This window comes from Chelonia mydas, chromosome 12 (assembly GCF_015237465.2).
Source record: "Chelonia mydas isolate rCheMyd1 chromosome 12, rCheMyd1.pri.v2, whole genome shotgun sequence".
Lineage (NCBI taxonomy): Eukaryota > Metazoa > Chordata > Testudines > Cheloniidae > Chelonia > Chelonia mydas.
This window is the reverse complement of record NC_051252.2, coordinates 38,261,446-38,274,464: the sequence shown is the minus strand read 5'-3', so window position 1 is coordinate 38,274,464 and position 13,019 is coordinate 38,261,446. Positions and strand designations below refer to the sequence as shown.

General features: G+C 44.1%; 1 protein-coding gene across 6 annotated transcripts in view; it reads left to right on the top strand.

The window, feature by feature from the left end:
* The window catches only part of GALNS (galactosamine (N-acetyl)-6-sulfatase), a 67,041-nt gene that overhangs the window by 27,083 nt on the left and 26,939 nt on the right, over positions 1-13,019 (top strand). For all 6 annotated transcript variants that reach the window (XR_005222278.2, XM_037878028.2, XM_037878029.2 and 3 more), the window contains 2 exons: positions 5,240-5,376; positions 7,987-8,089. Coding sequence is in view for 5 of the 6 variants with exons in the window: in XM_037878028.2 (XP_037733956.1) it covers positions 5,240-5,376; positions 7,987-8,089 (240 nt within the window). In the remaining variant the exon portion in view is untranslated. The remainder of the gene's footprint in view (positions 1-5,239; positions 5,377-7,986; positions 8,090-13,019) is intronic.

Here is a 13,019-nt window from a genome sequence, read left to right as displayed (position 1 = left end):
GGTGTATTTCTTTATTTCAAATAAGAGGAATGTTGAGTAGAAATTATAAAGTGGACGGTTCTAATAAGAACATCAGTAGCGCTATAGGTAACCAGTTTGGGGCGGGGTGGGGGTCATGCCACAGGAGGCTGCTGCTGGTATTGGCATCAAAATTCAGTTCCTTTTGGCTCCACGTTTTGGCATGTTTATTCATACACAAATCCCCTTTCTGTAGCTTCCTCCCCCGCTCCATTTTCCAGGTGAATTCATAACAAGTCAACATTTTAAACATTCCCTGCATCACATCTGCCTTCTGGAAGGATCCAGCTGAAAGAAATTCATATTCTGCTGGTATATGAATCCTTCTCCTTCTCTCTTTCTGCATGCCTCCTCCCCTTCCCTCCCCAGTTCCTGCTCCCTGAAGGAGAAAAGAACATATCAACCCAAAGACAGCATTGCAACCTTTTCTTCACTATCTCCCATGGGGCGCAAATTGAAATTGAATTAGACAGGGATATCAGGTCTGCTCGCTGTGATAACTGTAAAAGGATTTTATTTAAAAACACCCTGACATTTGTTCACCCAGTTTCAAATATTTAGCTTTTCTCCTTTCCTTTCCTGGCGGGGGCGACTTTATTAATTGTCGCCTTTGATTCACAGTTAAAGCTTGAAAGTGCTGATAACAGCAGTGGTGACTATTTCTTCCCGCAACGTGGCCCACAGCAAAAGGATTTCATTTTCTTAAAGACGTTATGTGTTCACCGAGAGTTTATTTTTTAAAAAGAAGGGGGGGGAGAGCCCTTCTTACGTGCGTAATGCCAGCTGTTCCTCACTGATAGGAGGAATATCTGATCTCTCTCTTCTTTTATATGTTATTTATTTTCTCTGGGCTGTTACTCTCTCTGGATTTTTATTTTTCTTTTCATAAGAAAAAATGGAAGAGGCAACTAGAATGAGAGTGCTGTTGACAGGAGAAAATGGTAATTTTAAAAAAAATTCTCTGAAAATACTTCAAAGTTTTTATAAATATTAACCTTTTTTATTTTTTTCCCTCTCTTTGTGGTGCTGCAGAGCACAGATAAATCCAAGTGGCTGTGGCACTGGCGTTTAATTTCCTTAAGAAGTTTTCTCTGCTTCACGGAAGAATGTTGTCTGAGACCAGAAACGTAATTGGATGATTAAAGGGAGTCATCTACATCTGGTTATGTTTAATAAAGGCCGGCACAAGAAGTCAGTGGTGGCCTAATAGGACTGTCACAGTGTATAAATTTAGGTAGTACTAGAGGCCCACGTCTCAGCTTGGCTATTGCTTCTTGCTGTCTGTTAGCCAAAAGATTTAGGTGACAGGATTGAGTGGCGACATGAAAAGTGATTTTTTTTTGGATTTGCCTTATAAACTGTGAAAGGCCTAATTACAAAGTCTTACATGCTAGCTGTCCTGTTCATTCCTTCTGCAGCAGGAGTACATGGAGAGCAGGCACGTTAATAACTGTATCATGTGCCAAATATCCCCTTTATTCATCTCTCAAATCCTTCACGTGGCATTTCTCCAACCTCGCAATGCCTGCGACGTGCAAAGGGTAAATAGCAGGGGGCGAACGTATGAGACACTCAGCACCTCCTGGTGTGTGAAGTTGTCCACCTTTGTCAGGAACGGCTGTGATAGCTTCTTTGAAGTAGGATAACCTTGTTGTTATTTAGTGTCAGGACCGGCTCGAGGCACCAGCAAAGCAAGCACGTGCTGGGGCGGCACAATTCCAGGGGCGGCATTCCGGCCCTCCCCCCCCCCCTTTTTTTTTTTGTTGTTGCTTGGGCAGTTGCGCTCTCGGAGCTTGGGGTGGCAAATTTTTTGCTAGGGCCAGCAAAAAACCGAGAGCCGGCCCTGTTTAACGTCTATGCACTCTTAACATGTGCACAGCCCTTTACAAAACACACACACACACACGGCAAGATCCTTGCTCTAAGGAGCTGACAATCTAGAGGGTATGTCTACACTGCAGCTCGGGGTGAGCCTCCCAGCCCTAGTTGACAGACTCATGCTAGCTCGGTGAAGGGGATGGGTCTTAGAGCCCAGACTCCAATCCAAGCAGGAATGTCTGCACTGCTATTTTTAGCCCTGTAGCATGAGCCTAAGTCAGTTGCTCTGAGACACACTGCTGTGGGTCTTTTTTTTATTGTCTGTTTGGTTTTTGCAGTGTAGATGTACCCAAAGGGAGCAGTGTGGAGACAGTAGAGCGTAAGGAGCAACAGCAGCAGCATACTAGCACCCATCAGAATGGGGTCAGTGGGGCCTGACCCCTCCCCAGATCTCTGTATCTGAGAGCTACACAAGAGCATTTTTGTTGATGTTTGAATCAGCAATAAAAACGTATGCCTGTCATTCGGGGGAGGGATAGCTCAGTGGTTTGAGCATTGGCCTGCTAAACCCAGGGTTGTGAGTTCAATCCTTGAGGGGGCCATTTAGGGATCTGGGGCAAAAATTGGGGATTGGCCCTGCTTTGAGCAGGGGGTTGGACTAGATGACCTCCTGAGGTCCCTTCCAACCCTGATATTCTGTGATTCTATGATTCTTGCAAAGGATCAGGGAGTATGTGTGTAACCATTATGTATGTGCAATGAGCCGCAGTCCCATTGGTGTCTGACTTAGTTGTTGGGGTGGAAGGCAATGGGAGGTTTGCCTGGGTAAGGACTGCAGGATTTGGTGCAGTGTATGTAGGTTTTCTTTGCTTTGGTCTGAAGGGAGAAAATATGGAACTCCGAGTACCAGTGCACATTATAAAACTAAAACGGTACGTCCAGATTCACTACAAAATGGGACTGTTCCAGTTCCTACTCCGAGGTTGTGTAGCAGAGAAAGTTGCAAGCAGCTTCCCTCCATCCTCTCTTCCAAATGAGGAGATGAACCTTTAGAAGAGTTCGTGTACATACCTGCCTCTTGTGTTCCTCATGTGGAGGACCGTTTAATATTTCAGGTCCTGTGATTTAACCCCTTCCCATCCCTTACTGCCTACAAAAACAGGCTGATCCTAGCCTCTTCCAAAGTACCTCAGTGCAGCAAAAGCTCTGAATCAAACTACGGGCCTGATCCTACACAATCTTTCACATGCCAGTAATCCCACTAATTTCAGTCAGATTACCCTACTGACTACAGGCTATTTTCATAAATAAGGGTTTCCAGGATCAAGCCGTCTCTATGCTTGCTGCTTTGCATTCTGTTTCTCCTGCATGGGAACAGGGGAAGCATTGCCCATATCCTACCTCAGTATTAAATGCTCCTGTCAGTGTTCTGTGATGAATTCAAATGGTTAAGAATTGAAATTACTGTAATCCAGCAGAGTGATATTGCAATGTTAAACGCTTAATCCGTCCCACTAGTGCAAGCACAGCATGCAGCCTGTTGTTTTTGGAAAGAGGAAAATACTGTAATTTTCAGAAATATCTTTTAATTCCCTGCTTAAATCCTTAGATGTTCACTTTTTCAGTCTATTGGCCATCTAGCCACTTAGAGCAAGAGGTTTAGTAATTCAGAAAAAGGTTTGTTTCCCTTAATAGGGGCTGAAGAATCTAAAACAACTGAGCTGATATGTTGCAGAGTTCCTCTTTTATCATAATTTGCTCCAGTATTTAAATCAGCGGCCCGCCAAGCTCCCCGCCCCCCCCCCGGAGTTATTTCCTGTGGCCACCGAGCTCCCCCCGCCCCCCCAGTGCGGCGCGTCCCCTCTCCTCTGCCTACCTCCAGGCGCTTCCCACCGCCAAACAGCTGGGTGGTGGGAGGAGCAGGGAGCACACGCTTAGGGAAGGAGGCAGAGAAGAGGTGGGGTGGGGGGGGATTTGGGGAAGGGGTGGAATAGGGGCAGGGATGGGGCAGAGTTGGGGTGGCGACTTTGGGGAAGGGGTTGGAATGGGGAGGGGGAAGGGGTTGGAATGGGGAGGGGGAAGGGGTGGGGCCTCATGGAAGGGGTGGAGTGGGGGCAGAGGAGGGGAGTTTTGTATCTTTGTATGAAAAGGTGTCAGCGATGCGGCCCTCAGGCCAATGTACTAGTCCTCATGTGGCCCTCATGGTGATTTGAGTTTGAGATCGCTGCTTTAAATACACTTTTAGTGTCAGCTTAGTAAATGGAGATCATTACTTATTAGCAGGAAGATTCATGGATAAGGCAGGCTTTGATGGTCATGATGTTATGACAGATATTGGTATCCTTGGTATATTGGTAGAACATGCGAATCTGCCTTGGATGGAAAAGAAATAAAATGGTTTTTCTCCACTGTACAAGTATATTGAATTGTGTCACATGGCTCCTTGTTTCCGAGTTTGCGGTATGCCTGGGAAGGTTCTGTTGCGTCACATCTGGTACTGATGCATCTTAGCGCAGAGCGCTCGTACTCTCTCACTTGACTGAAGATATCTCCCTCAACTTTTGTAATGTCGGTTAATTCCCCATCCCAAGGCAGATGATAGTCTCCTAACAAAGTAGCATAGCACAGAAAGATAGAAGGGGTGTGCATGTGTGTGTGAGAAAATCAGTCAGAAGGTAATCGGTGGAAACAAATACTGTGTGTGATGCTTGTTTTTAAAACCGGGATAATTAAGACAGAAGGAATTATAAATATGGCTACCAGTTAAAATTAAAAATCTCTTTTTTAAAAAAAAAAAAAAAAAACCACTAAAGCGAAAAAATGGTGGTTTTTCCTCCCTGATAAAAATACTCTAAAATATATTCCAGATTCACCATTCTAGAATTGTTGAAAACTGTTTGCAGATGAGGTCATTGGGCCCTGAAGATCACTCCACATCCACCCACTTCTGTACTTGCTGGGAGCTCACCCCTGGCAGTGCAGGGCTCCGGAGGGGGCCAATGGATGGAATAAATCAAGGGGGACTTCATACGGAATACTGATTTTTCAATCTCAAAATGAGTAATAATTTGCCTGTGCACACCAGGGGGGCCCTAAGCGCCACAAAGTATGAATGAATGAATGGAAAGTGGGTGAAATAAAGGAAAAGGTTTAAAAAAAAATTCCATAAAAAACAACATGAAAGGAGGAAGGGCCTGATTCAGCCCTCTGAAAGCTAATGGGGACTTTGCATATGACTCTTACGTGAGCAGGATCAAGCCCCAAGTGGGAAATGTTGGGAGATGCAAAAAAGGAATGGGACTGAGAAAGCAGCTCTTTTGTAGCGGAGAGGCAGGCAGCCTCGTCTGCTTGAATTTGTATGGAAGGTCTGTGCAAATGCTCTTCGTTGTCTTGTCGATTTCAGGTGAGTCATCAGATGGGTAACGTGATGGATCTCTTCACCACCAGCCTCTCCCTAGCTGGATTGCAGCCTCCCAGTGACAGACACATTGATGGTATTGACCTTTCTCCTGCCATCCTGCAGGGCAAGCTAATTGACAGGTTAGTTTTGAGCACGGAGCTCACAGCTCCTCCCTCATGGTTATTGGAGGGGGGCAGAATTCATTTGTTTATTTTAAAAATCCCTTCTTTAAAATTTAGAAACAGGCCTGGTGCACTTTATGTTCCTGATGGCTGAATTGGGGTGAGAATCAGAGATTTACTTTCTGTGCTAATTATGTGCTGGAGCTAGCAAGGTGGGATTTCTTGAAACTCAGCCATGAAATGGATTCCATGGGCATATTCAGTTGTCCAGGGATTAGCACATATCCCTGGAACAGCATAAGGTCACAGTGAGGTTAAATTTTGTGAACTCTAACCTGGTTAGGGAAAGGAGGTTTAATTATTTATTACTGTGGAGCAACCAAGAGTGTCTGGATCCTTCACAAAACACAGCCACTGCCTGAAAGAGCATACGGTCAAAGACCTTGATCCTGGAAAGGGACTTCACTGAAACCCCACTTGTTCCTCTGGCTCTGCTTGTGTGGATCCTTTTTCACGGTTGGGCCCAAATTTTAGACTTGATTTGAAGAGCTGGGATAATGAGAAGCAGGGAGTGAGGATGGGCTGGGTGTTAAAACGAGACAAGATTAGACAGGGAACATGCTTGACTTCCTGACCTGGGCAATGTAGAACTGGTGAGTATTTCCAGGAATGCTTTAATTGAGCAGAGGGAAGCAGCCTGACATCAAATTAGTGAGGATGTTCCATAAATAGGGGAGAGCATGAAAAAAGGCACAGGGATGCTTGCAGGATTCATCTGTGTTCTCTTCTGTGTTGACCTTGAACCTTAGGTCGGTAAAGCTATTTTTGTGCCCATTAGGGCAGAAAGCACCTGCGTAGCTCTGTAGGTGATTCACCTAGTGTCTAATTTAGGGCGTTACTGGATCTGCGAGTGCTGTGAAATGTTTGCAGTTAGCATTACTTTATTTCTTTAAGGTTGAAGAGGTTCTTTATTGACATAAATGAGTTTTTTCATTGGAGAGGCGAACATTTTATTACTCTGCCACTTGCACTACAATAATTGTCACTTCGGTGCACAAGGTGAACCAGGTCAGGTCTTCCAAAGCCAAAAACGCCATTAATGTTTTTTTTCCAGTGGGTTAGATTTTAACATCCTTTTTGGCTAAGAAAGCAGGAACAGTAAAGATGATTTGGGGATGGAAAAGATTGTTTTTTAAAACAGAAGACCTTATACAAACACCCTCAACTAAAGAAAGTTCCTCGAGGAATGAGTATTATGGGTGAGCGAGAACCGGATGAGTGAGTCCTTTTCTTTCACTAGTGTGAACATTTTGGACCCCGTTCTGCATTCTTGCAACCCCCCTCACTCCCATTTTCCCTTAGGAGTTTTTGGTGCATACAGAGTGGACCAAAAGGAATGGGGCCTGTGTGCTAAGCTGGGTTTTTCCCTTTGTTCACAAGCTCCTCATAAATACAAAGAGTAGAAGACACTCATTGTGCAGGGAGTGATGGAGACTGTAGTTCATACTCAAAACAGAAGGGATCTCAGACCATTCCTGCGCTTCAGTCAGGGAGATTTTTAACCTTCTCTTACCGTAAACATATGGTCTTCAAGGTGGCACCATAGAACCGGACAGTTCTTCCAAAATAGGAATTCTGAGTCCAAACCAAAGCTGCAGATTCAGAACTGATGATGACCAACTTTTTGGCTTCATGTAGCAGCCTATAACTACTGGAAAAAGCTGACCAACCTGGATATCCTTGTATGAGGAACTCTACCAACAGAGTCTGCCCTTGAAAGATGCTTCAGTTCTGCAGAAATTGGGTGGTCCAGTTTCACCTTCCATTCCAAGAGCAACAGCGTGCTTTGTCAGTGAAACCAAAGGGAAGAGGGGGGACAGTGCTGAGCTCACCACAACATTTTTTGAAAGGGGGGGCAGGCCATTAACTGGTCTGAATGGAATATGTTTTCCAAATATATCCCCAGTGTGCTCCCTAAATTGAGAACCATAGGCATTTGAGAAAAGGCAGCATCCAGAATTACATTAGGCCAAGTTAAAGGGAAGGCTTTTTGAGAAATTGATGGGGGTGGAATATAAAGCATGTTGGAGTGCTAGGATCTGTGATTTGGGTGCATTCTGAGATGGCGCTGGAAAGCAGAATGCGTCTTTAGTGCCGTTTTTCCCCCTTCTCTGGCTAATCAGCCTGTATGACAGTAACAGCTGGTAGTCTGGTGCTCTCTAGCTGTCCCCAGCCATAAACAGGAGACCAAGCGTCACATGTTCTGTGAATTCCCATCACACACCCCACTCTTCTGAGACATTTGGTGTTTAAATCGTCACGCTCGATAGAAAATTACAGGGGCTGATAGTTCAAGGATTAACAATCACTGGCAGCCCGGTTGTATAATGCTCCATTCTTGCGCAATGTGAGCTCTCAACTTGATGAACACTTTAAAAAATGTTAATTGAAACCCTTGCAGTGGAGACTATTAGAAGGCAGCCTGTTCCTGACTGATAGCTGAATCGGAAGTCAGACTCCATTAAAGTGTTTGTCTCCCTTATCAGTGTGCCTGCCCAAGCACTTGTTTAGGCACATTGCATTTCTCATGCAGCTGCACTTCCCCTCCCCCTTCTGCTTCCCTGTCAGGCCGATATTCTATTACCGTGGCAACGAGATGATGGCAGTAAGACTTGGGCTTTACAAGGCTCACTACTGGACCTGGAGCAACTCCTGGGAGCAGTTCAGTCAGGTAACAGAAAACAAACCCCCCTCGTTTAGTTTATTTTCCCCATTCCCAACTTGCATCAAGTGACATTTTCGTCATGGGGGCAAAAAACCCATTAAAGGGGAATTTGAAATTATTGGCATGTCCCTGCGCTCCATTTTAAACCAGCCATTTATTGGAGACATTGATGTGTAATTACTGCTGGATCTGTAGTAAAAAGTGAAAGGAGGAAGGAGACTAGTGTTTCAGCACCTTCATATTGAAGTCAATGTCATTCCAGGGCAATAACAGAAAATTGTCCTCTTGGGTTGTTTTGGATGTTGGGGTGGTTGGTTTTTTTAGCATCTAATATACTGTGATGTTCAGCATCTTTTCTTGATCAGTTCTTACCAAGCTTATATGTCACACCATTTGGAGTGTTATATTAAGTTGTTGGTATGGATCCAGTGTCTGATATGACAGGTTTCAGAGTAACAGCCGTGTTAGTCTGTATTCGCAAAAAGAAAAGGAGTACTTGTGGCACCTTAGAGACTAACTAATTTATTTGAGCATAAGCTTTCGTGAGCTACAGCTCACTTCATCACGAAAGCTTATGCTCAAATAAATTGGTTAGTCTCTAAGGTGCCACAAGTACTCCTTTTCTTTTTGTCTGATATGAGGAATTCAATGCCCCTCACTATTTAAACGAATATAAGGCTGTTTTGCTAAGCAATGCATGGAGAGGGAAGGAAGCCCAGCTGTCAGCAGCTGTACTGTGCAGAGAACAACAGTTGCTGAAAACAGAGCACATGTGTTTCATCTCTTACAAAAGTATGCTCAGACCTAAATCATTCTAAGACTTAGCACATTTTTGAGCTCTCTCAGTTGATCGTCCCTTTGTTATAAGTTATACGCTCTTGCTGTTCTTCTGATTTTGTATCTTTCTTGTTCCAAACTTGGGTAATAAACTCTGGGGCATTTCACAAATGGCAGCTCACAATTGTGCCATGCTGATTATGCCCTTAAAGTGAAGTAAATATGCTATGGCACAGCTCTCAGCAATTTCAACAGCAGGCTGGTGGTACAGGGGGTTGTTTGTAAAATTATTACTATTTGTTATGTATGGTAGGTCCTCAGGGCTTCACAGGTGCAGAACAAAGTGCTACTGGCATTTGTGGATGTGAAAACAAGCATGTAGTTTGTATACTCAGGGCGACGGGGATGGGGTAGAGGCAGCATCAAGGAAGTAATTTACATTCATGGCTGTAAACTTTGTATCTAGAAAGACTGTAAGGCTCAAAGAGTCAAAGTTGCAATTTTACATGGCACCAAAGAGACTTACCGACTGGGAGGGAAACTTGGCCCCCAAAATGCGTCGCATACTTTATGCCATTGTTAACCCTTTGTGAGGGGGATGATGCAATCTGTTGTCGACACTTGTATGTGAATAAAGCTTGGATCTTTCAAGTGACATGGAAAGAGTGTGGAAGATTTTCGCTGTGAGTGGGAACACTGGGAGAGAAGACAATGTCAGATGTGAATAACTGCTGTCCATTGTAATATAAGCACATACACACACTTACACACCTAGTTCAGAAAAAAATAAATACCTACACTGATCTAAACCTGTTTGTACATGTCTGAATATGTGTGTAGCTGTGATAATGGAGACCAGTTACTCATTTCAAAGACTCTCCTACTGTGAGCAGTGGCAGTTGTGTAATTAAGGAATATTTCTTTCTTTCTAAGTCTTTGTTTAACTATGGCTGATTAAAGTCAGTAATTATGCTGTACATCAGAGAGATGATTAAAAATTCACTTGTATCACATGTGGTTGATGTGGGTAAAATTGGAGCACATTAGTGGACAGAATAGCCATTAACAACATGCAGAGGAAGCTGGGGCTGAAATTTGTTCCGATTCCTCTCATGTCCTCCAGACGTTAATTACAACCCTCACGAGTTTTAAATAAATAAATTAATAAATCCGAATGCAGAATGTTTTTACTGTTCTGATTTTTGTTTTCTTTTTTGCAAGCTTGTCATACATGACCGCTACACAGTTCCTCCTTGCTGTTACTGCTTTGTTATCAGTAATATTTATATTGTGGTTGGAGTTATCTTGGCAGAGTAGGAGGGGCCAGTTTTGCTTGCTGGCTTCATTGCAAATGGACTTTAATGTACACTTTTGTGACATTAGAAATCCTGATAGTCGACAGAACAGATGAGTTTGCCTTGCCAAGCCACTGGGGCTTTTGGCTAATAAGGCAAGTTTTTACCTTGTCTAATGGTGGGGTCTCCTGACTGGCTCATTACCTGATTATCTGAGTCTGATGTGGAGATGTATTAGACTCCCTTTGAACTTGGAAGCCTTTCACTCATAAAGATGATGGGGCCAAAGTCAGATCTGGTGAAAACTGGTACAGTTTCATCATCTTTATTGGAGTTGCAACCATTTAAATAGGCCTGGGGTTGTCCAGATATATCAAAACAACTCTGTTTATTTTCAAGAGGTTTACTTTACAGATAATTTAGTATTTTGTTATTTTTGTAGAGTTGCTTCATTGTTTCATGTTTCAGCCAAACCTTGATTTGCTCTTGAAAGCCCCTTGTTAATTGGCAGAGTGGAAAATTACTAAATATAGATAGTCTTGTCAGAATTCAATTTTTTTCTTTAATTTTAATTATTAATATCAATTTTTATTTTTAAATTTTTACTGTTGCTTGATATTAAGTGGTGGGTAGGGTTGGGGCAGGGCTGTAGAGGGCTCCCTGTGCCACTGAGGGGCCCAAAACACGGGTGCAAGGTGCGAGGGAGGTTGCAGTCCTGACCTGGAGCAGAGAGCACTTGGCCAGGACTACACAGAGGAGGATGAGTCCCTGGCTGCAGGGGAGGCTACCCCACTGCTGAACAGTTCCTGCCTGGGAACAGCTCCCACACACCTGGCCGGTGGGTGAGTGAGTGGGGCCATGAGAATGGAGCTGCAGAGGACTCCCCGTGTGGTCACAGTCCGGTGACACCCGATCCCTGCACGTGCAAGATGTGGAGTAGGCTGCAATCCTGGGCGGGCAGAGCAGAAACCCTTGGCCAGGATGGCACAAGACCCTTTGGTCAGGACGGCCCGGAGGAAGGAAAGTCCCCAGCCACAGCGGAGGCCACCCCGCTACTGAATGGTTTTGTCCCTGGGCAGGAGCCTTTCAGGAGCAGGGTGACCTCCCCCACAGATGGGGACACACCCCGCACAGGCCTGGCTGGGAGTCTCCGCTCTGCCCTGCAGTGGTGCTGGAACAATTTGTACAGTGGGGGTGCTGAGAGCCATTGAACCAAACTATAAACCCTGCGTATAATGGAAACCACTTCAAGCCAGAGAGTGCAGCAAGCCCTCCCAGCACCTCTAGTTCCAGCACCTATGCTCTCCTGCTAGGACTGCAGCCTCCCCCCAACCTTGCTCGTGCAGGGATCCAGTGTCAGCGTGCAGGAAGCCCTCTGCTGTCATGGCCCTGCTCGTTCACTCCCATGACTGCGCTGCCAAAAGGCCAGTGACATTGGATCCCTGTAGGTACAACGTGTGGGGGGAGGAGCAGGCTGCACTCATGCCGTTACTGATGGATGCTTTTTTGTGTTGATTTCCGTGTCAGCTGAAATTGACATTTACCAGCATCTATCAATTTAAAACGAATCCCGCCAAACCGAAATACAGACAACTTACACTATTTTTAATTCATGCTTGGTGTGCCTTTGTTTTAAGGTTTTTAAACCTGGAAATGCCACTGAGCAAACCAGAATCCAATTGATGTTAGGATTGGAAAACATCACATTGTCATCCTTCTGGCCCCAAGTGTGTCTTCTGAACACCTCCATGCTTTTCACCGTCAGGCTTGGTTAAGAAGAATTTGTGCAAGTTTAGGAATTTTAGCCTCTAACCTGGAAAGCTACTTGCTTGATTGCAGCATTAGGCAGCTAAGTAATAAAGTATGTGTAAAATGGAGCACAGAGGAGACGCTTACAGACAGCTAACCCCAGGAGATAACTCGGTTGTGCATGCTTCTCCCCATATGGCACTTGGAATATTTACACTGCAAAGATCCCATGCCAGCAGTCCACTGGTTTATAGTGTCTTTGCCTTATTAAACTTCTCATGACATTAACATGCTTTAACTGGTACCCATCATCTGCATTCTAGTTTGGGATTCAAATTTATGTCATCAGTCACAAAGATGAAATGTGTTGGTTTTTTGTTTTCTGGTTTTTTTATCCTCCAAAGCCAGTATTTTCTAATCCAATTCCTCCCATAAATCGTTGTAATCTATTTATTAGCACTGTAGGACTATTTGGTGTTATCTTCCCTGCTATTTCTACTTGATTATTTAGATAACTTATATTCATGAACGGCTACTCCCTTGAATAGCATAAGGGAAAGAAATATAAACCCACTCAGTAGAAATAAGTGAGACTAAGGACTTGATGGCACACACCACTCCTGCCTGTAAATTACATGGGACGCTCACATGAGGAATATTTACCTAGTTGCCATCTTCGTACAATAGAAAGCCTTTGTGATTTACAAGTGGTTCATGTTTATGCAGTTTGAATTGTCTGACATCCAGGAGCTGATGAATAGGACAGAGATAAGTGAATTTACTGAGAGAATATATTTATATTTGTAAATAATTTGAGATGTAATATGTATTCTATTCCAGAATTAGATTTGGTTTTGGACTGAAAAAAAGGAGACAAGGAGAAGTTTAAGAATTCTGTAGTCTCAGACTTCATTGGAGAGTCAGTAAATAAATGATTTCACAGGAAAAATACTTTATTATTGACCCCTGGAGTTTAAAAAGAAGCTGTGAGAGCACAGGAAGTACAGTCTGCAGTGGTGTGGCAGAACCTGTACTGGATTCACCTGGAAGGCATCGGGCCAGATTTTCGGCTGTGGTAAGTCGAAATAGCTCCACTGAAATCAGTGCAGCTATGC